The following is a 23,751-nucleotide window of genomic DNA, read 5'->3' on the forward strand; positions in this document are numbered from 1 at the left end:
CGATGCGACGAAGAACCACACTGCGCTGCGCGCGCTGCGCTCTATCATCTTTGCTAGTCCAGAGCAGCAGAGGAAGATTTTGAGACCGGTGCAAAAAAACTTATTAATCACATGATGGGCAAACTGTCACATGACTACCTTTAGCATCATGTGATTGCGATAAAGCACGCTGCCGCTATTCCCCCCCCCCCACACACACACGGTCTTACGGGCGCGGGCGCGGGGTACTGAAGCTGGTAGTTTTGCGGTGTTGCTCAGAACGCTAGTATACAAACAACCCTCACAGTCGAGTCACAGACACTGTACAGTCACACAGTCACTAGGGAATGTTGTACTCACAAACCAACTGATCATGAAAGGAGCATTCGTTATTTTTATGGTGGCTGTTGTGTTACCATTTGTGTTGGGTCTACCTCGGTTTCTGAATGGGAGGGCCACAAACCGAAACGGCATGCTTTTATCTCCAGCAAACATCGAAAATCACAAACTACCTCCTGACCAATGGTTCACTCAACAGTTGGATCACTTCAATGACGCAAATGTTCGAACATGGAAACAGGTAGGTAGCTTGACCGAAGCGAAAGATCAATCTATGTTGGACAAATAAATTTTCAATCGACAGGGATGTGTTCCGTGAAAGCTACTAGAAAGTCATCGGCTAGTCCTCTACGTCTATCTTCACGGAATCCGTCTTTGATAATAATAGCCTATAAAGGAGAAAAACCGTCAAAAAATGTTATAAAGCTCCTCCAATCAGACAGATTTTTCTGTAACTGTGATCTGTTATGACATTTTGTACTGTAAATTCAATATCTATGTTGGTGCAAACGTATACCATGCATGTACCAGTGCCAGTGGTAATATAAAAAAAAGAAAAGAAAAGAAATCGAAATAAGTTTAAATACTTTGGCAGTGATATTCCTGCATTGGTGAGTATGAAAATTAATAGAAGATTTGCTGAATCAAGTATGACTGAGCACACTCATCGAGTCATGGCAATGCTGGAGTCACTTTTCAAAATGCACAACTACAAGACTCACAAAAGTAATTTAAGTAAAAATTAATAAAATGTTTTTACAATGTAAATGTATGTGTATGATTAAGTCAGCGCTGTTTTTGTTTCACCACCCATCATTTGACCTCACACCTATCCTGACACTTTTTTTTTTTTTTTTTAAAGTCAGGTGAACTTTAGAGGAAAATGGCTATGGTCAACCATTACAAAAACTGCAAAATTCTTTTAGTTTATGGAAAGAATTTAGATCAGATACTACCAACAGAATTGACAGTTGATATTACTAACATGCTACCAACATGTAAAGTTTAACAGCACTTTTTGAGTGAACATAAGAGGGAGGTGTTGTGTCTTTGTTGAGTGAGGACACTGTGAAGATGGAGCAAGAAAAGCAAAAATATTCTGTTCATATTGCATGAATGGTGATGCAATGGATGACAAATAACAGCACCACTAAAACATTCACCAGAAGCAGAATGCTTCACTGACCCCACAAAAATAACTTTTGTAACTTTTGAAAAGTTACCATTGTTGTTAATGTGTGCTCAATCATACATAACTGAAATGATCACTCTCATTTTCACACAGAAGTTAGTCAATGTGTATGCCAATACAATATTGTACCCCCGCAAAATAATTTTTCTTACGCAGCATTTTCATAATTACAAAGTTGCATCATTTTGACTATGGGGAGTAATATCTGGTGCGTATACAAGTATGTATCATATGTATGCACTGTTTTTCAAATACCATGCTAGGTACACTATAATCATGCGTGTGTTAAAATGCTGAAGTAAAGCATTAATAAATCAAGACGGATGAAACTTTACTTAAAAGGACAAGTCCACCTTCATATACATAAGGATTGAGAGAATGCAGCAATATTAGTAAAACACATCAGTGAAAGTTTGAGGAAAATCGGACAATCCCTTCAAAAGTTATGAATTTTTAAAGTATCTGCGCAGTCACTGCTGGATGAGAAGACTACTACAATGTATGATGTCACATGCGTACAACAATATTAGGAAAATAAAAAGAGAATTTCAAAAAACTTTACTTTGTGAATAAAGTGCACATTTCTTCGACTTGTTACTGACATATTATAACCTGGATGATATTATTCCCCCTGTCTTCTGAAAGAGAGAAGTCGAGTGTTCTTTTGTTATGGGAGAAAAATGGAAATATGTTGAATTTTCTTTATTCTTTCTTTATATTGTTGTACACATGTGACATCACAAGCTGTAGTAGTCTTCTCATCCAGTCGTGACTGAGCACAAACTTTAAAAATTCATAACTTTTGAACGGATTGTCCGATTTTCCTCAAGCTTTCACTGATAATGTGTTCTACTAATATAGCTGCATTCACTCAACCCACATGTCTATGAAGGTGAACTTGTCCTTTAAATACCCCCATGAGATAGAAATTTTGCAATAAGAAGACATATGACACACTACAGTAAATTGAAATTTCCTTTTTCCCCCTGATTTGTTACTCCCATTCTTCAACTTATTCTACTAGAAATCAGTTTAATACTTCGCACACTTTCAGTCAGCATGGGTAAACAGGTATGGCAAAATACCTACGTTGGTATGTTACACGGACTTCATTTTTTGACATCCTTAATAATTTTGTGTTCTGAAATGATAACAATGAACACATCCACATTTTTTTTCCACCATAGCACATCAACATGTTATCTAACAGGCGCATGAGATCATTATTAGTGAAAGACTGTATGTTCTGATATCAACTGCAAGCCACTTTTATTAACATGTTTTTTCTACAAACCATTTACAATTTCAATCAAAGATTTAACTTTTTCATCAAGAGTGACACAATAACAATATTCTTAAAAATACTACAATTGAAGCAAGTGATTTGTACGGGTATTCAAGTGAAAACATGATTTTATTGTTATAATCAGGGGTTTTCATGTGTGTACAACAACCTCGCCCACAGTGTACTACCGGTACCTATGTTACATGGTCAGTATGTCTTTGTAACATAGGTACACTACGACATATCAACTGATTTCCTTTATTGTGGTGTGAGATGTTAAAACCTACACATATGGACTTTATGTATGTTCCCACAAATAATACTATTGTAACAGTTCTTTGGAATTATACCTACTGCACACCTGTGGAACAATACCTATGTTACACAGACTTCAATTCTTTGTAACTCTGGTATGAAAGAAGGCAGACTTAATCAGAAGAAGAAGAAGAAGAAGAAAGTGAAGCTTTACACAATTTAACCTTATATACACTAACAGCATCATCAACTAGTTGTCAACTAACTAAGAAAACTAATAAAGAGAAATCATACAAGTTTTCTTGTCTTCTCCATGTTCTCCATGTATTTTGTTGTTTGAAGTTAATTTGTGCTCTTTTGTCCAATGTCCATTTAGCCCTCGGTTTTTGTTTTTCTTCTGTCCATTTTCCCTCTGTGCAGTTTTCTTCTTGTCTAGTCTTATGTTCACTCTTCTCGGATGTTGCTTTGTCAGCTTCCTCTCTGTTTGTGGAGTGCTGTGGATGTGTCCTTTTCACTCTTTCATGTAGTTTAAGACGTAGCGGTGGCAGAGGAGGAGTAATGGCAGATTCATCAACAAACTGAACAGAAGGTGTAAAGAGAAATAAAATAAAAAAAATTAAAAGAAAATTTTTGTTGGGGTTGACTTTATATTCCTGTTGATGTATCTGTGTGTTTATCGATGGAATTAAATAATTTTAACAATTTTGTTACATTTCTCCCTCTTGGCATACCCATTAGCTAGAGTTCCATGTATACCCCCTACCAAAATTGAAAAAAAAATGGGTTATGCTTAAAATGATGTAAACATGAAAATAATGATACGTGTATAGCATTTAAAGCATGGGAAAATATCATTTTCATACTCTACCCTAAAAACTTGTTTTCAGATGTAAGCTAGCAAGGGCAGGTCGCTGCCCCCGGTGTCTTACACGTAGCTAGGGTTAGGGCTAGGGTCAGGGTTACGGTTACGGGTATGGTCCTTAATAGACTCCAAATAAAATACATTACTAGGCCCCATTTTTTATTCAACCCCCATCAACATTATCGCCCTCTTTTTGAATGATAGTATAGAGCAATAATAGTCCAATTTTGATTGGGGTTCATAATTTTATTGAAGTCTTTCCTACCCACTACCCACCCAAACTGAATAGGAAACTGGCATTTTAGCTTTGAGACTTCACAGTGGGTGAACATGGAATGGAAATGGTGAATCCTTGTGAAATGTTGACAACTTCGTCAGAGCATCTAACAGGTCAGTGAAATCTTTGAAGGAAAACATTGACATTTTTTAAGTAAATCTGTTAAAGAGAAAGAATTTCACAGCTCCTAGTTCCCTCAATATCACCAGCAAAATAAGGCAAACTCTATTTCTCTGGCTCAGATGCAGTCTGGACGTCTACGTTTTCAAACTAGTATCAAATAATAGTGATTAATACTAACTCTAGCACGTCTACCTTGGTAGATACCTAATGATAAAAGAAAGGTCCAAAAATTCACAATAATCGGGAGGAAAAATAATTTTATACTGCAGTGAAGATACACTGATATACTTTTGTATGGTTTTCTAAGAGAGGAATATATGCTCCTTTTGCAGAGACCGGCATGGAAGGAAAATTTGGCGATCAAAATTTCGAACATGAACCTGTAACAAATATCTCAGTATGTGGGACTACAGTATCATTGTCCACAGTATTTTTGGCCAGTTCAGAGGTTTAGATGTCGTTTTTTTTCCTCCAATACAGTTACAGAATATGACGAATGTTATTTATTTCGTAAAATAGCGTAAAAGCTTACCAATTGACATCAGAAACATCAAAACTCCTTTACCTACATTACATGGACATCAGCAGAAAAACAGATCTTGTGCTGTCCAGGTAGGTGTATACTGGCTGTGAGTAGTTTTCCTGCCATTGGGGGAGGACTGCCAGTGACATGAATACGATTGCTGAAGTTAGTAGCTCTTCTTTATGTCGCGAGACGCGACTTTCTTTACCTACGTTACATGAAGAGGCCGGACATCGCACAGAAGTACAGTGATATGTTCCGTATTTTCTTGTTTATTTGGAGGATTTTGATGCTAATTTTTGGATAAGAATACTCCTGAAATATAACTCTCATTATAGAAATAAAGTTTCTGATCATATTATGATTGGAAGTGTACATGTAAAACCATGCTATACCTATGTTACAACAAAAATCGCCGCGGACTTCGTTGTAACATAGGTATGAGGTGGCTTTCAAGATGCTCTGGTGTTCTTATTTTGTTACAAATGTTTATGTGCCTTATAGTCTTTGTAGAAGTCACCTGGCCTCTCTTTATTATGATAGGCATAATGCTGAAAGGTTGTATATTCCTGTTTTACATTGCCATGAAAATGGCATATATTTATGTCACAACATAAACCACAAAAAACCATGAGACATCAATAGTGAAACAGTCAGAGACAAAATACATTTGTACACAGGCTTGGTTATTTTTTTCATCAAATAATTCTTCACACATTTCTCTCCAAGAATAACCGCAAACCACAGTTATTTGATAAATTTTTCAGAATATGACTTTTATTCCCTACACAACATGAAAATCTAGAGAAGACCCAACCCCATGGAATGACCCAATAACATAGCAATACTGAAAAACAATTGTCACAATGTCATCCTCAACCTGTCAACCATTGCTTGCATTAATGATTGTAGGTTGCAATCACTCTACAGAAGTTAAGGAAACAGTGAATTTCACGATTAGGCTGTTTTCCCATCAGGGTCCAATCGGAGCTCAAATGGTGGTTGTTCTTGATCGCGATTGTGAAACATATCGTATCTTACTGTACCTCGGCAGAGTGCATCAGTTCGTGATGGTCGTATAGAAAGTTATTGGAATGAACTTGCACATACCAGATCGGGGATTGCTATAGTAATGACTTGTGTCAGATCAGTACCCAAGTGCCAATCTTGGACTCAATCGGGACAATAGGATAGTATCTGAACAGGAGACCAGGCTATGACAGATCATATCACTTAAAATTGATTTATCATGTATATATCGCACCTTTATAAATGCAACAAATCATAGCAGCACATATTGACTCACACCACCTCTTGACTCACACCACCTCATGTCCAAACATGAAATTACAGATTATGAGTTGAACAAAACTTTCATGATCAGTTACGAATGGTAAATTATGGTGTTACAAATTGTAGTAACAGATTGCACAATAGTGGGAATGCAGCATTAACAATACATGGATACTCTGCAATGAAAGTTAATGTTGAGGCTGGTATTGTATTGAATGTAAGCAAGCACACAGTGTTTGTTTGAACAGTGTATGACTTTTCAATGCGCACGTTGTAACAACTCAGACCATTAATACGAGTAGCCAGAACGCGAAGCGCTGGTTTATACAGGCCACTCCCATAGTACAACACTGTACAATCCAGAGGGACAACCAATACAACTCAGCCCGCCGTCAAAGCGAGGCCGAGTTATCCCCAGAGACTCCAACTCTCCCGTTTTTGATGGGAGATCTCCCGCCGAAAACCCATTTTTGCAAAATATCCCGTTCTCCCGCTGGAGATATGATTTCTCCCGCCCTGGCTCTGTGTCTCCCGGTGGAAAGGATTTCTTATTATTGCTATTGTATGTTGAAAAAATAAGCCTTAGATAGCACCAGAGAACATCTAGAACCCTAGGAACTTCGTGCTTCGCACACATCAACTTGGAGTCTCCCGTTTGCTAGGGGTTTCGGGCGGGAGAATCTCCAGATCAGAAGGTGCTTGGGGTTGGAGTCTCTGTATCCCTGAGTCCGAGTTTAGCCTGACTCCGTTCGGGTAAGTTCTTAGACTGAACCTTTTTGGTTAATATTTCGCATTTTCGTTGTTACCCATCGAATATCTTGTTATTACAGCGTTATTCCGCACATTTCCTAGGCATACGTTCACATTTGGGAGCGAAATTTGACAACTTTTGCAGGCGTACCAGAACTATGTTTTGGCTTTAATACTGTGTGTGTTTGCCAACTTTAGGTTGGAGGATTGGAGCTGTAATAGCAAATTCTGTCTATGATATAAAATGTATACTCTCTCTTTATGCATTATTTCACAGAGTTTGATTTGATTATCAGTATCACGAGTCATTGATTTTTTCAAAGGTTTTTGTGTTTATTTTAGCATTTAAAGGGGATGGCTAGTAACTGATCAGTGGAAATCAGTGGGAATGCTGGGGGATGATTATTCCAATCCTTATGGGATTCATTTAAGAGTACATTATATATCAATTGTGTGAAAATTATTTGCTTCAGAATGGTCTCATATTCAAGTAATGTGCAGTTAAATGTACTGTCACTGTACAGGCATGCTAACCTGGAAACATTGAACTGCACATTACATGAATTTGAGACCATTCTGAAGCAAATGATTTTCACACAACAATAGATATCTAATGTACTCTTAACCCTAACTAGGCGGGGGGGGGGGGGGGGGGGGGCCTCCGAGGGCCCCCCTCGACGTTCCGCGCGATGTATCGCTAACGCGAAAAGCTTTTGCCGCGATGTTTCATGACTTTTTTCTTTTGAGTCTTCCGCATCTTTTGACACCAAATTTGCGATGCCCGGGCGCGCTGTTCCGAAGTTGCGCATAAATATGTACGTGCATGTCAAACCAAAAATTGCTCAAAAACGTGAATATGTGTACAATTTCAATGCAAACTGTGCTTACAGGCAAATTTCATAAAAGCATGATTATTTGGGGGTTTTATTGATTAAAATCAATTAATAGCATATTTTCTTGTTTGGAACAATGTCGCGGACAAGTTTCATCGAAAAAACAATGAAAAACATAAAGTCGAAAAAACAAAGAAATACATAAGAAATTCAAAAAAACAAGAAAATTTTTTTTTCTGATGCCGCAATTTTTAGCTCACCTGAGCCAAAGGCTCAAGTGAGCTATTGCGATCGCCCTTCGTCCGGCGTCCGTCGTGCGTCGTGCGTCGTCCGTCGTCCGTCGTCCGTCGTCCGTCGTCCGTCGTCCGTCGTGCGTCCGTGCGTAAACTTTTTACATTTTCATCTTCTTCTTGAAAACCCCATGACCGATTTTCATCAAACTTGGCAGGTAGCATCCCTAGGGGGTTAGGAACTCAATTTGTTAAAATGGGCACCATGCCCCACCCAGGGGGCCCCCAGGGGGCCCCCAGGGGGGCCCAAACCCCCCAAAATTAAGGAATCTGTAAAAAGCTTCTTCTCTAGAACCAGAAGTGATAGAGCTAAGTTAATACTATGAGTTAGTACATTGATGACTGTAGTTTCAAGTTTGTTCATGGCAGAATCAGGGGTGCCCCCCTTGGGACCCAGGGGAGGGGGGTGGGGAAGGGTTCTAATGGGGCCTAAATTGCACATTTTCATCTTCTTCTTGAGAACTCCATAACCCATTTTCACCAAACTTGGCAGGTAGCATCCCTAGGGGGTTAGGAACTCCATTTGTTAAAATGGGCACCATGACCCACCCAGGGGGCCCCCAGGGGGCCCAAACCCCCCAAAATTAAGGAATCCGCAAAAATCTTCTTCTCTAGAACCAGAAGTGATAGAGCTAGGTTAATACTATGAGTTAGCACATTGATGACTGTAGTTTCAAGTTTGTTCATGGCAGAATCAGGGGTGCCCCCCTTGGGACCCAGGGGGGGGGGGGGGGGGTGAGGAGGGGTCCTAATGGGGCCTAAATTGTACATTTTTATCTTCTTCTTGAGAACCCCATGACCCATTTTCACCAAACTTGGCAGGTAGCATCCCTAGGGGGTTAGGATCTCAATTTGTTAAAATGGGCACCATGCCCCGCCCAGGGGGCCCCCAGGGGTCCCAAACCCCCCAAATGAAGGAATCTTTAAAAATCTTCTCTAGAATCAGAAGTTATAGAGCTGAGATAATACTATGAGTGAGTACATTAATGACTGTAGTTTCAAGTTTGTTCATAGGAGATCCAGGGGTGCCCCTCTTGGGGGTAGGGGGGGGGGGGTGGTTGGAAGGGTCCAAATGGGGGCCTGAATTGTACATTTTCATCTTCTTCCTGAAAACCTCATGATGAATTTTTGTCAAACTTGGCAGGTAGCATCCCTAGGTGGTCAGGATCTCAATTTATCAAACTGGGCACCATGCCCCACCCAGAGGGCCCCAGGGGGCCCCAATTCCCCCAAATTAAGGAATCTTGAAAAAATTGGGCCCTTATTGTACATTTTCATCTTCCACTTGAGAATGCCTCGTCAAATTTTGGTAGAGCTGTGAATGATTTAGATTAGTGACTGCGTGAAAGGTGAACTTGCGATACTCAGGTGAGCGCTAGACCCGCGGGTCTCTTGTTTAATCTTATATTTGCTCAGGACACTAAAAAGAATATTTACACAAAAAAATGTGCCCATTTTGAGCTTTATTTAGTGATTAATACCAAATTGTCTGATTTCATGCATCATTATGCATAAATTAGCATAATTTAGCATAAATGATGATTTCTTAAAAATTCAACTTCGTGGTACCGTAGATTACGTCATAGGCAATGTGTGTGCCAATTTTTGTCGCGATCGCGCAGTCGACGGCCGAGATCTGGAGGGGGGGCCTGGGAAGCCCCCCCCGGCTCTATGATCTACCTAAATAGCCCGGCCTAGTTAGGGTTAAAGGAGCATTCCGGACGATTTTCATAATTTCACATCATGTAGTACATAAATCGACAGCTCCATGTATAGATTTGTGGAATTTAGTGGTCCTTGAGCAGAGAAACCAATAAATTGAAAATCTTAAACAAATTACACTGAACAGTGTTGATGACATCAGAGCCTCATCTATTTCAGAAATGTAGCAGTGTAATTCCATTACAATACCGCTTGTTCAACAAGTTCACCCGCGAAAAATCTATGCATGCCTTCTTCTTTTGTTCTGCTTCCTTGAGCCCCAACTCATGCATTCTTATGGTGAGGCTGCTATGTCATCATCCTTGTTCATTGCAATTTGTCATAAATTTGAAAACATTCTCATTCCTCATCCCAATCACTAAATATTCTGAAACTCTGTACTCAGTTTAACTAATTTATAGTTGTTCAAATGTAAAAGTCTGAAAATCATTCGGAGGTCCCCTTTAAATGAATCCCATAAGGATTGGAACAATCATCCTCCACCATTCCCACTGATTTCCACTAATCAGTTACTAGCCACCCCCTTGAAGTTTCTGTGAAAGACATGATAAAAACAAACCATGCGAAGTGATAGAAAATGATTTGCATGTTGAGATTCCTTTGACACGAGAGGACTAAACTGTGACTTTGGAAAGAAGTAGTGTCTCACTACTCACAGAATGATTGCAGAAAATTGAATAAGGATTCATACACACTGATTTCTTGTTGATACCAGGTGCACCTTGCAAAGAGCTCCACAATATGAATTGAGCAAACAACCAAGAACAGAGAGCTTCATGAGATTACATCTGCTCCCGTACAATGCTGTTTTTCTAACAAAAATTGCTCGGTTCTTTTTCTTGATGTTGGGTAAGAATGAAGGAATGAATGCTGATGAAATTTGATGACTTACAGTAAAATCAAATACTTTGGTATATCATGAGGGAAAAAAATATTGTACAGTTGCAAAGCAGTTGACACCAACCGTGACTCATCTCTTAATGTCATTGTCCTGTAGCGCTTCTTCATCAATGACACATTCTACCAGCCTGGAGGACCAGTGTTTCTTATGATTGGAGGAGAGGGCACAGCTAACCCTATCTGGATGGTGGAAGGAGCTTGGATTGAGTATGCAAGGGAGATGAATGCATTCTGCCTCATGCTAGAACATCGCTACTATGGCAAAAGTCATCCAACTGAGTAAGACACCACAGACAGTATGATAGAATAAAAATTTAATTGACGTAGGACAAGGAATATTCATATTTACCAACTCTACCACTTTTGGCAGTAGACTACTTCTTGTGAGAGATTTCGGTCGCCTACTGTTTTTTTTTTACAGAAATACATGTATACCATTTTTTGGCTAATCTGTCACCCAACCAAATGATCGAGTAAACTGAAATGAAAGTACAAGTCAATACATCAGCCCCCCAAAGACTAACACTCTCATGAACAAAATTTTTAAATCTTTGTCAGAGATCTTCCAGATGTAGTTAAGTCAAATGTCATTGTGTTTGTTGATGACACAGCACAAAATATTGTATGTTTGCTCAGATACAGGACATATTGTAGAGCAGCTTCACAGCAATTTATTGAAACTAGAGGAATGGGCTGTAAAATTGCAGCTTCACTTTTATCCTGAGAAGTGTACTGTGTTAAAGATCGGGAAACAAAGCATGGGAATGCATACTGAATGTTATGTGAAGAGAGAACTATACTCAGTACGTAGCTCTCAAGGAGGTTTATGCTGAGAAAGACCTTGGAGTTTTAGTAGATTCAAAATTTGTGTTTTAAAGAGCAAGTTTCCCAAGCAACTGTGAAAGCTAGTAGAGTTCTAGGAATTGTTCGAAGAATTTTTGAGAATCTTGATGCAGTATACAATACAATGTAGACCTATTCTGAAATACGGTCAGGCAGTGTGGTCACTATAAGCTATAGGTGAGCAGAGGAAGTTGGAGAGTGTCCTGATCTATGAGACAGGTGACTAAAATGATTCCAGGATTTGAAATTTGTCATATTGCAAAAGTGTTGTACAACTGAAATTAGCAACTCTTGCTCACTGGCACAAGAGGGGTGATTATATGATTAAGGTTTTTAAATATTTGACTGTAATGTATGATACTCCATATGATCTTTTTCATTTAGCTCACAGGAAGTCCAGGAGGGCACAGTATGAAACTGGACAAACAGGATTCTCCACTTGACTTGAGGAAATACCTTTTCAGCAGTAGAGTTGTCGATTTGTGGAATATTCTCCCTAATACATTGTCTCAACAACCTGTAAATAGTTTTAAGAATAGATTAGACAAATACTGGTCCAAAAACCACAATCTTGTTTATGAACCTGTGTAGACTATGATTTTCTCAGAAAAAAAAAGTTGGAAATTTTTAGAATGTGTCCCTTAACATTCCTGTTATTGTCAGTGCTAAGATTGTGTTGTAATCCTTACCACCAAAAAAAAAAAAAAAGAAGCTGAAAACACATTGTAGGTGGGGAGCACATAAGCGTGATAAATCAGTACAAGGTCACATTTACCTCCTATCACAGACAAAAGACGAAACATTCCTATGTATTTCTAAGGGCTCTTAAAGAGGGCATGTTATCGGTTGTGGAAATATTTTGAGTTCAAACGTGTCCGCAAAATCCTTCAAATTCCAAGGAAAGGGTCAGCACCACACATGGCCACAGAAAGATGCCAATATCGAGGACAAATGATTATAGATGACCACCGACTCTCTCCTAACGTTCTGCTTTTGCTGATGACTCATTCTTTGTCGGCATGCAGTGGGCAAAAGTACTGTGGACTGCAGCCCACGCGATTGAAAGATCTAAGACATTGTGTTCATGATAACCGTTTGAGAGTATTGCAATGAGAAGTGAGAATACCCGATGGCAGAAAGATATAAGCAACAGGTGTTTGGGTGTTGTCATAAAATTTATTCTTGGATATAAGTTATGTGTGTGTGTGTGTGTGTTTGTGTATGATATGGGTTGCAAAAATATATCCTGAGGTTGTGGAGTTGGATTTTGTTTTGTTCTGATAACACAAACACAGATATATACATATATGTTAAGAGAGAGATAGAGATAGAGGGAAATGAAGTGTGGCTTTCTCAGAGTTTTGTAAAATGATCTCTGCCATCTTCTAACTGAGCAAAGCCCAAATAGCATTATTATATTTTGATCGTGATGGTGGGCGGGTACATCCTACCCCTTTCATTGTTATGATATTCATATTGAACATCTTGGTTTTGGCAGTGTAGGTTGAATGAGGTACAGGGTACCAGTGAGACTGCCAAGTACTGACTGCACGGTTGACTGATGAAAATATGAGTCAAGTGTTTTTCAGATATCTTGATGGCATGAAGAAGACAATAGAGAGTATATGTTTGTCTGGCCCGTGGAGTGCGAGTCTTTGTACCTTCCACCCAGTTCCACCTTAGACATCTATTGTGAGACAGAGCGGGATATTCCCTCCCCATTGTCACCCATAACATTTCCCATGAAGGGGGACTTCTATTTTCTTTTCTTCTTTTTTTTTTCTTCCCCACTGGATAATGGATAAGTTTAGCAGGAAACATTGAAACATTCGAACATACTGTTTACATTTTCTGTCACGATGCTTTTAACATTTGAATTTTATGTGTCCACCTTGCCTGTGCATGAATTACCAACAACTTTTTCAGGCACATTGCGTGTTCAACGAATTATGTACTAACCTCACTTGGCAGAGTGATTATATCACCTTCCGTGCACTTAAAGGGATAGTACAGTATTGGTGGAGATGAGAATTGGGCTTTTAACTTTTTGCGAGATACCAAGAAAACATTTATAATATAGTACAGAGCATACCGTTTTAAGAGGAATTCAAAGTTTATTTGATGAAAATCGGGTTTGGAATGACTGAAACATCAAAAAACAAAGTAAGACAAGGCGATCGTAATAAAGTGTGGGTCCCGCACTTCATTAGAATTGCTCTTTTTTGGATATCTCAGCCATTTCAAGACCAATTTTCATCAAATAAATGTTGGATTCCTCATAGAATTACATGCTCTTTCATATTTAATAAGAAGTTTCTCATTATCTCACCAAAAAATGTGAGAAACCTGAAATTAGGTCTCAACCAAAACTATACAATCCCTTTAAACAGTTTTCGCTAAAAAAAGATATGTTTACAAGACTCAATGAAGCAACTCTGCAAATTGTAACACATATTGTCCTTCATCCTGAATGAAGACATATTAATGTATTTCCGGTCTTACATGATTGTTACAATTAAGTAGAATTGACTGATGTCTAAATTCATCTTGCAGTCTCATTAATAATTATATTAATCGTTGAAATGGAACCTCTACATATAATAGCCTGAGCCATTTTACTTCTCAGATTTCATATTTTCCCTGCTCTGGGAGGTGGATAAGCCTCCCCCCATCCCCTCCCCACACCCTCTCCCTGCTTCGCTCCCTCGCCTGGATTCTACTGTTTTCTCAAATAAAATTTTTGGTATGTAAGAATATTTGACCATCTGCACCAAAAACCTGTATTTTTTTTTTTTTTTTTGCAGAATGCAGTTTGAGAAATGGGATCTTGAACAGAAATTAACTTGAAAGGAAGATATTATTCAGAGGGGTGAAGGTTCAGGTGCGAGTTTCTTCACTTTGTCTCCCTCTACAAATCAAATTTGTTAAGATCACAACTGCTGAGCTGTAAATTAACAAACATGTCGGAAAAAAGGAACCTATGGGACTCGAACCTGTCTCCCTCTACAAATTAAATTTGTTAAGATCGCAACTGCTGATCCGCTGCCTGGAAAGTAGTAGATGACAGGTTCGAGTCCCACTGGTTCCTTTTTTCCGACATGTTTGTTAATTTACAGATCAGCAGTTGCGATCTCAACAAATTTAATTTGTAGAGGGAGACAAAGTGGAGAAACTCGCACCTGAACCTTCACCCCTCTGAATAATATCTTCCTTTCATTTAATATGCCTTGTCTGCCTTGGACTACTTAACATAACAATGTCGGAATTTCGGAGCTTAGGTATTTGTTCCATGTTCATCGTGTCACTGCCGGCAACCAGGGACAGCCTGGTGGTAGTGTCGCTGCCCGGAAAGCAGTAGATGACAGGTTCGAGTCCTACTGGTTCCTTTTTTCCGACATGTTTGTTAATTTACAGATCAGCAGTTGAAATCTTAACAAATTTAATTTGTAGAGGGAGACAAAGTGAAGAAACTTGCACCAGAAATTAACTTGTTTTATGTCATAATGTCATTTTTTGATAATCAACAGTTAGTTTCAACATGAGATTAGTAATGACAAATAAGATCAGTTCATCTCAATCATTCATGAACAAAATGAATTTGCTTTGCTAATAGAGAATCTTCATCATAGGTACAAAGGGGGGAGGGGGGAGGAAAAAAACATTTTGCCTCTTCCAAAAAAGCACCCCCAAAGTAGAATAAAAAGGAAAACAGAGAACAAGAGGAAAATTATATGTAAGCTATGACTGGTTATTTCTGAGCTAAGGCTTTAGTTCTTTTGAATGTTTAAAAACTAAGTACTGGTAATGCATCCCTTTTTATGCCTCCGCCATGAAGTGTTGCCAGAAACATTATGTTTTGGGGTTCTCCGTCAGTCCGTAATCAATTTTGTAGACAGCATTAACTTAAAAACTGATTGAGGTGTCCTAATGAAACTTGGCATATGTGTATATCAATGAAAAAAGTAGTGCCTACCAACTTTTATTTGCACATGCTCAAGGTCAAAGGTAAAAAATGAAGGTCAAATTCTCTAAATTGTACTATTTCCCCCATATCTATGCAGTGCCTGAAGGTATTTTCTTGAAACTTAGTGGACACATGTATTACTCCATAGAAATTTTCTAGCTAGAGAGTTTTGGGCCATGAGGTCAAAGGTCAAGTGAAAATGCAAAAATTTAACTTTTTTCCCCCACATCTCAGAAATGGCTCAAGGAATCTTCATGAAACTTTGGACATATGCATGTGCAGTCAGTATTTCTCTTGGGACTTTTTGGGCCATGGGATCAAAGGTCAAGGTCAAATTGTCAAGATTTCACTATTTTATTTGTCATGCCATATACCGGGGTATGGCATTGTGTAGCGCTGTCTGAACAGAGCATGTAAATGAGAAAAAAAGTTATTTTTTGCATGCATTAATTGTTGCATAATCACAAACAAGAAAGCATTTTTGTGCATAATAATACTAAGAATTAATTTTACACATTTTTGGTACTCCAGGGTACACAGCGCTGAAAAAAAAAATTCAACAAAATGGCGAATTTTCATTTTGTACCCCAGGGTATCAAATATTGCATCATTTCCCCCATATCCATGCAATGCTTGAAGGTATTTCTTGAAACTTAGTGTATACATATACTACCAGATAGAGATTCTCTGGAAGAGGTTCGGGGCCTTGGGGTCAAAGGTCATGGGCCAAGTGAAATACAAATATTTTACTCTTTTCTCCATATCTCGGACATGGCTCCAGGTATTATGAAATTTAGTACATGTGCGTGCACTGCCTGACAATGCTTCTCTTTGGAATTTTCGGGTCATGTTGTCAAAGGTCAAGTGTCAAAGGTCAGATTAGAATGCTGAAATTCTATTTAATGTTGAAATTACACTATTCATACTATATACCTGGAGACTATTCTATGCATAAACTTAAAGGTCCAGTTTACCTTTGGGAGCAGTGATTTCAAAAGTGTTCATATCACATTTGATACATATGTGTAGGTCTATTGTATCACAAAACATCCTACCATATAAAATTTTCACAATAAAGCCTAAAATATAAGGAGATATCAGCATTTTTCTCAATAAACCATAACTGTAGACGGTTTAGTCTGGAAGCATTCTTATGATAACTAATGTTCACATTTTGTGTATTTAACAATACTTACCATCGATTATATGGAATCAGATTTTTACAGTGGTTAGTTCTATCCCTAACTCACATTTTAGAACTATTTTAAAACATGAATGCTGGGTTTTTGTTTCATCTGCACATAATGGTAAATTATGCCTTTAATCAAACAAGGTATAAACATGCATTATTGCACAATGATTCTGTATGACAAGATTTTGGTCATGGGTCAGAGGTCAAGGGAAAATGTTTAAATGTCAGAATTTTCTCCTATATTTTGAAGATAGCTCAAGGTATTGTCATGAAAAACTCAAACTTCAAACTCTTTGCTCCGTAAATTATGTCCTCCTTTCCATAAGTCTTCATCTTTCCATGTTACATTATTTTAAGACAAAATAGCAAAAAAGAAATATTTCGGTTTAACCATACATAATAGAATAATTTTGTTTTTAACATGCTGAGCGAAAAGATTTTGGTAAAAACTAACAGTACATAGGACAAACCAAAGAGACATCATGGATGATGTATTTTCATCATCCATATTGAAATCGATTCATCTTGTAAGTGGCTTTATCATTATGATAGTTTTGTCAATTTTTCATGTACAAATGCAATTAAAAAACATTCATAACTTTGAACAGGTATGTCTATAATTCAGATAAATGTTGAAGGATTTGTTTAGAAATGCTTGCAAAATATAGTAGGCCTACACCAGTTATTTTTCATGTATAATATGTGGTGCAAACCATTTTAGCATTTCTTTTTGAGTATTGCATACAGGTGCAGTAGGCTGTTACGACCAAAGTTCTGACAAGCTAATTGACCAAAAGGGATATTTCTTTGGTTACTGTAATCATCCTGTTGCTCAGTGAAGCAAGAAGTGTGTGCAAGATGATGATTTTGGTGTTTACAGCTTTTGTAAAAAGATGTGATTGTCATCTGAAATTATTGCAAGATTAAGAGCCTCCAGCATGAGAAGTCACTAAATTCTGGTAAAAGGATCTTAAAATCCATCAAAATAATCAAATTGTTAACAATTTCAAAATGTACGTCTGTAATGGAAATTTTGTATGGCCGTAATTGTATGCCCGTACACAAAAAGGTTTAATAAATGCCTTCTGTTGAATAGAAAATGATTCTTTATATCTGCACTTCTGGGTTGTGTAACATCTAATTGAAATGATAAAGAATGAATTTGTCGGAAATTACCCCACATACCAGTGTATCATGTAATAAGGAAGAATTACTCACACATACTTTTACTTTCCCACTCTTTACAGAGACATTAGTGCGCAGAATCTCCAATTCCTCAGCAGTGAACAGGCCTTAGCTGATCTTGCCCATTTCCGAACAGTGATTGGCCGTGAGATGGGGCTGGAAAACAATCCCTGGATCTCATTTGGGGGGTCTTATCCAGGTATCATTGCTGGATGTCATTTGATGTGTGGAAGGCATTGGAGTGAGAAGGCAGTGCAGTGGACTCTCGTTATAACGAAGTCCTCGGGACCGGCAATTTTCCTTCGTTATATCGAAATTTCGTTGTAACCGAACAAATAAACAATAAAAATACATAGAGTAGATAATCTGGCGGCCTGAATTTTTACTTTGCTGTAACTGGAATTTCGTTATAACCGTGTTCGTTATAACAGGAGTGCACTGTAGGCCTATGTTGTTTAATGCATGTTTCTAGCAATCATCAATTATACAGAGTGCAACTTTGTCTATAGCAAGGCATTTTCTTGAAAACTTGGAAGATGCCTATATTTTGCTCCAGGAGCATCAATGAACAGGCTTTGGTGGAAGTGCAGTTATTATGCCCTGGCAACTGAAATCACGTCTTTCCTATTTTTGTCATGCAGCATGTTTCTGCAGAAAGTAACCAGAAAGTGTGTCTTTGAAAGTGGGACAGGCCAATCAATTTGTTCTAGTCAGTAAAGGCATGATATATCATTGCAAAAAAAAAAAAAAAAAAAAAAAAAAAATCAGAATAGGATAACCAGAGTTTTTTGAAATATTTTCACAGCCAGAAAAACAGAAACTTCCATTGTTTCCAAACAATGTGCATGCATGAGGAAAACTGCAATTTTCAAAGTTTTTTGTTGTTTTAATTGTTTGTAAGTAAACAATAATGTGCATGTGCAACTTGCCTTTGTCTCTGAGTAGGCTGTGTGATTCTAGGTCAGTGGTGTAGGCAGGTGGGCAGGAGATCCCCCTGTGGGTGGATGTCATGTGACCAACAGTGGGAATAAACTGTTGAGCAAGCATTTACACTTGCAGGAAACCTCAATAAAAGTGCTGCACTTCAAAAAACTTCACTTTGGAGGAGGGTTTTTCAATTCTTTTTTTTTTTTTTTGCTCACATACTGGTAGTTGCACAGCAACTTCCAATTGAAAACTGCAATTTGGTGGCAGTGTAAATGCCCAATGCAACCTATAACATTTTACATGCTGTCTTGCATAACCAGAGTAATCTGGTTAGTGATAAGAGTAAAGAGGCTGAGAAAAGGTGGTGGAGGGAGGTGGGATTAAGGTGTGTGGAGGATGTGGGAAGGTGCTTAAGCATATTTCAGCTCTAAATCTGGTGCATATTAATATACATTGTAATCTTATTGTGATGAAAAAAGATTGTCTTAAAATATTACTTTTGATGGTTGGAAATTCATATATATATATATATATATATATATATATATATATATGTATATATATTTATATATGTATATATATTTGTTTTTTTTTTTGTTTCATCATCTTTTTTTTTTGGGGGGGGGGGGGGATGGGGGCAAGGGTTCAATACATTGCAGCATTTCAAGATCAAGTGTGGCAGATCGGTTTAATATGACTATATGCTAGATTACCTCTGGGTAAACAGCAGGCTTTTCAAAAGATGTTCAAAGGACCAATGGCAGGTAGGGATCGGGGCTTCTTTTTGATGTGGTAGTTGGTTCTGTTTTGAGAAAGTATTGTGAAACATTGCATTGTTTTATATCCTTCGTAATTGTTTTAAATGCATAGGATCCTTGTCGGCATGGTTTCGCCTAAAGTACCCTCATCTTGTGACTGGAGCAGTTGCAAGCAGTGCCCCCGTGGAAGCACAACTTGACTTTCCAGGTTTGATCATTCTTATACTTGTATCAAACAATGTACGGATTTTGCATTCAGTTTCTTTAGATCTTTTCCATTTCTTACAAAGAAAGCAACTCTCTCCTCCTAGCACCTGGGATCTCCAGTTGTCAGTCTGAAAACTCTTTTTGCCTCAAGTGAGCTATTGCAGTCATTCATCAATTGGCATCCAGTGTGTGTAAACAATTTAAGTCTTCAGCATGTTCTTAAAAACCCTGTGATGTATTTTCACCAAGTTTAGCAGGCATCATCTCGAGGATGACAAAATCTCAATTTGTGTAAGTGTTCACAGTGGGCCAAGTTTGAGACCAATTTTGACATTTTTCACATTCTTGAAAATGCATGGTCAAATTTTCTCCAAACTGGCAGGTATTTTGGCTAGCGTGATTGGATACATTTTGTGCAAATGCCCCACTTTGGGCCCCATGAACCTCTAAATTAGAGAATCTTACAATTGTTTTTGTTTTTGTTTTTTTCTATGAAACCAGATATTCTGTATATGTAAGTCACTGTACAAATTAAATAAGGCTGTGTACTATCAAGTTTACTTCAGGTAAATCCTGGGATGGACCCCTTTTTTAGGGTGGAAGCAAAGTGGAGGCCAGTTTTCACATATCTTCTTTTTGAAAATGTATTATCAAACTTCCTGTAGACTTGGCAGGTATGTTTGACAGTGTGGTAGGACATGTGAATGGATACTGCCCTCATGGGCCCTGTTTCATAAAGCCAGAGACACAATGTCAGGTCCCATATTCAGTGTCAACTTCCAACCTGCAGCTTCAAGCTGTAAACGTTGATGCTGCATGATTGGCATCATAACGTCTCTGGGGCGATAGACATTGTCACAGGACATACTACAGTGGCAACTTATCATGTATACCATGACAACACAACCTTTATGGCCTACCTTAAGCTTCTCCATAATAGAGGCTCGAGGAGGGAGAGGACTTTTAGGGACAGATTCAATCCCCTAGACATGATGATATATGCTCAAAAGATATCGTTTCGTGCCTGCAGGAGTGGTGCACCTCGTAGACAGACTGAGACCAGCTTGATACATGCAACAAAGTGAAATCATGCTGTCCATCCCAGTCTGCAAGTATTTATTGCACTAAGATTTTATGGAACTGCTCTTGACAACAGTGCAGCTATATGCATGGCATAAGCCTGTCAACTGCAAGCAGAGTTGTTTGAAGGGTTATGCAGGTAATTTTTGGCCTGGGATATCAAGTAAATTCTACTGATAATGTAATGTATAAACATACCAGATTTTAATATTTATTTAGTTTTGAGTATGAGCACTACTGTTCATTGCAGTCGATTTAATCAATCAATGTCACCCAGCCCCTTAGTTTGATGTTTTAAAAGTTAATCTCAATCAAATAATACACAGAACACCACTGCATGAAGTGCTGATATGCTGACATTCTATTCCTAGTAGTTCTGACCACTGTGAATATTCTAGTTTCTAGAATATACTCTTAGTGGTGGGTAGCGTGTGTGTGTGCCGAGTGCTGTGGAACACTGTCCATTAGCATTAGTGCTACTGTACGTTACCCTCACAATCACGATACACAAATTGGCATTGACTTTGGAGGAGGGTGTTCAGTTCTTGACCATGCAGAGCAGCATGTGAAGGACCAAAACCTTATTACCTCCGCCAAGGGAGGAGGTTATGTTTTCGTTACCGCAGGTTTGTTTGTTTGTTTGTTAGTTTAATAGTTAGTTTGTTAGTAAGTTTGTCCAAAGAGCTTTTCCCCAGTGGTGGAGAGGAGAAAATCTCTTTGGGAAGACATCGGTGGAAATTAGCTGCTTGGCGGAGGTCTGCGCTCTCAGAGTGCTTTTCTAGTTCCCATAGTTTTGCATTACTCATGATTACACATAGTTTGTCAGTAGTGTGATTAGTTTGCTCAAAACTATGGAAAGTGATATGAAGTACACTGTGTGTATTAATCTAACTAAGGCTAATAATAGAATTTTACGTTTTGTATGTGCGTCTCTTTCAGAATACCTTGAAGTGGTGCGTGACTCCCTAGCAACCAGTCAGGTTGGATCACAGTGCAATGATGCCATCAGCGTAGCAACAAAAGACATTGAGCGCCTCATGTTGCATATGACTGGCTGGCAGGCACTTTCTAAAGTCTTCAAGTAAGACCCTGATTGAGAGGTTTCATGATGGAAGATGCCTGAATAAAGAGCAAAGGAATTCTCTTCAGAAAAGTTGATGACATGTAGATAATTAAGGCTGATAACGAAGGAAATGTGAAAGGGGTCATAAACACAGTGGTATGTTGAAGAGAGTATCATTTTAGAAACTCCCATAAAGTATTGAAAGTGGAAGGTAACATTTAGTACATTTTTATTGACTGTTAGATTTTGAATTGATTGTTTTCGGGGCTCACCGTAAATTCCAGTACATTACTAGGCTACCTTTGCAGACCCATGCACTGCATGTGTGTCCATCATGTATATTTTGTGAAGAAAGTTCATCAAAACTTACAAACATTTCTATATACATTCTTGCCACACACTCTATATGTTATTAAATCAGCTCTTATACTTTTAGATTTGTGTTTATAGATGAAAAAATACAGAAGACTGCAACAAAAAGGCTTAAGTGTGGCTGACACACAAAACTACTGAGTAGTTGAGTTTTGTGCATTATTCAAATTGTAGATAACTGTTGACTTCCAAATTTCTAAGCAGTGGCCTACACAAGTCCCCTGAGGTTCATATTTAATGTTTTGCTGCATTTTGGGAGTTCTGTAAAAGGTTAAGCTCAACAAAACATGAGACTATTACAAAGAAAGCTTCCTACATATCAAGTGTAATTAGTGGAATGCATGTATGAATAACCACAAGTGATATGTCAGCCTGCACAATTTCTGCTGATTGCATTCTATTTTTGGTGTGTGAGTTGGTAAGCATAAAAAATCATTCAACCTGAAGTCATGCATTAACCCCCCCCCCCAAAAAAAAGGAGCAACATACAGTTTCAAAAACTTAGTTTCTCATAATTCTTTAAATACCAATATGCCAGTAAATAACAGTACATTAAGTTATCAAAATATCAATTTATTATAGAACAAATATTGCAACTCACCTAAATAAGTTTAGGTCACAAGAAGCTTCTTTAGTTAATTCTGGAGTAACTTTTGCATGCTACATACAGTGTACATATCATGTTCATGATCCTTGCTCAATGCATGGGCAGAGGGAAAGGCCAATATCTTTAACTGTGATTTAAAAAAAAAAAACCTATCAATAGAAATAGTTTTTAGACAATCACAATCAGAGTGGTCTGAACTATTAGATGAGGTCTGACTTACTTACTTTGCATGATATATGAGTTGTCAGATCAAAAAGTGGGTGAAGGTCTTGATCAGCAGTCCTCACTCATACAAAATTTAGGGAAACATGCCATGGTCTAAAATGATGGTTATTTGAACTTAAGATATAAAGATTGAATCATTTGACAATAAAGCTGAGAGTCCAAATTTCAATTAACTGCCTGACTTTTTGACACTGACTGCACATTAAGAAAACAATGACAGCTTGAAATACAAAAAAAAAGGGTTTCTAAATGCATATTAGAGCTTGATATAAGTGTAGTTCAAAGTGTAGTTCTTTTTCCTTATTCTGTAAAAAAAAATCAATAACCAATTAGTAATGGAGCTCACCAGGTTCCATGAAAATGTTTGACACATGAATGAAGTTTTCATATCATTATTGATCATATAAAGTAACGTTTAACAAGGACAAATGTACAGTTTAGTAGTAGAGGTGTACTGTATGTTTAAGCCAGGTTTTGGTTTTTGCCCTTCTTTGCCAATGGCAATAAGTTATTCAGTTGGCCCCAATTTTATATGCGCACATGTACATGTTGGTTTATAATGTCTTTGAACACACCCAAAATTTACTGCTCTATTTCTGGTAGAAATAGTGTGGCTTTGTTGGTGGTGAAAAAAAAAAAAATAATACTCATATATTTTTTGAAATTGAAGTAGAGATTATGCATGACAGCATTTCTCAAACATTA

General features: G+C 38.0%; 1 protein-coding gene across 1 annotated transcript in view; it reads left to right on the forward strand.

Annotated features, from left to right (window-relative positions):
* Positions 1 to 300: 300 nt before the first annotated feature.
* Positions 301 to 23,751, forward strand: part of LOC139734824 (putative serine protease K12H4.7) — a 34,400-nt gene continuing 10,949 nt past the window's right edge. The window contains exons 1-5 of the mRNA XM_071645613.1: positions 301 to 559; positions 10,721 to 10,902; positions 17,870 to 18,006; positions 19,605 to 19,700; positions 21,719 to 21,860. Coding sequence (XP_071501714.1) covers positions 353 to 559; positions 10,721 to 10,902; positions 17,870 to 18,006; positions 19,605 to 19,700; positions 21,719 to 21,860 — 764 coding nt within the window. The 5' untranslated portion in view covers positions 301 to 352. The remainder of the gene's footprint in view (positions 560 to 10,720; positions 10,903 to 17,869; positions 18,007 to 19,604; positions 19,701 to 21,718; positions 21,861 to 23,751) is intronic.

Source organism: Diadema antillarum, unplaced genomic scaffold (assembly GCF_040938485.1).
Source record: "Diadema antillarum isolate AM-2024a unplaced genomic scaffold, OU_Dant_1.0 scf00000027, whole genome shotgun sequence".
Lineage (NCBI taxonomy): Eukaryota > Metazoa > Echinodermata > Echinoidea > Diadematoida > Diadematidae > Diadema > Diadema antillarum.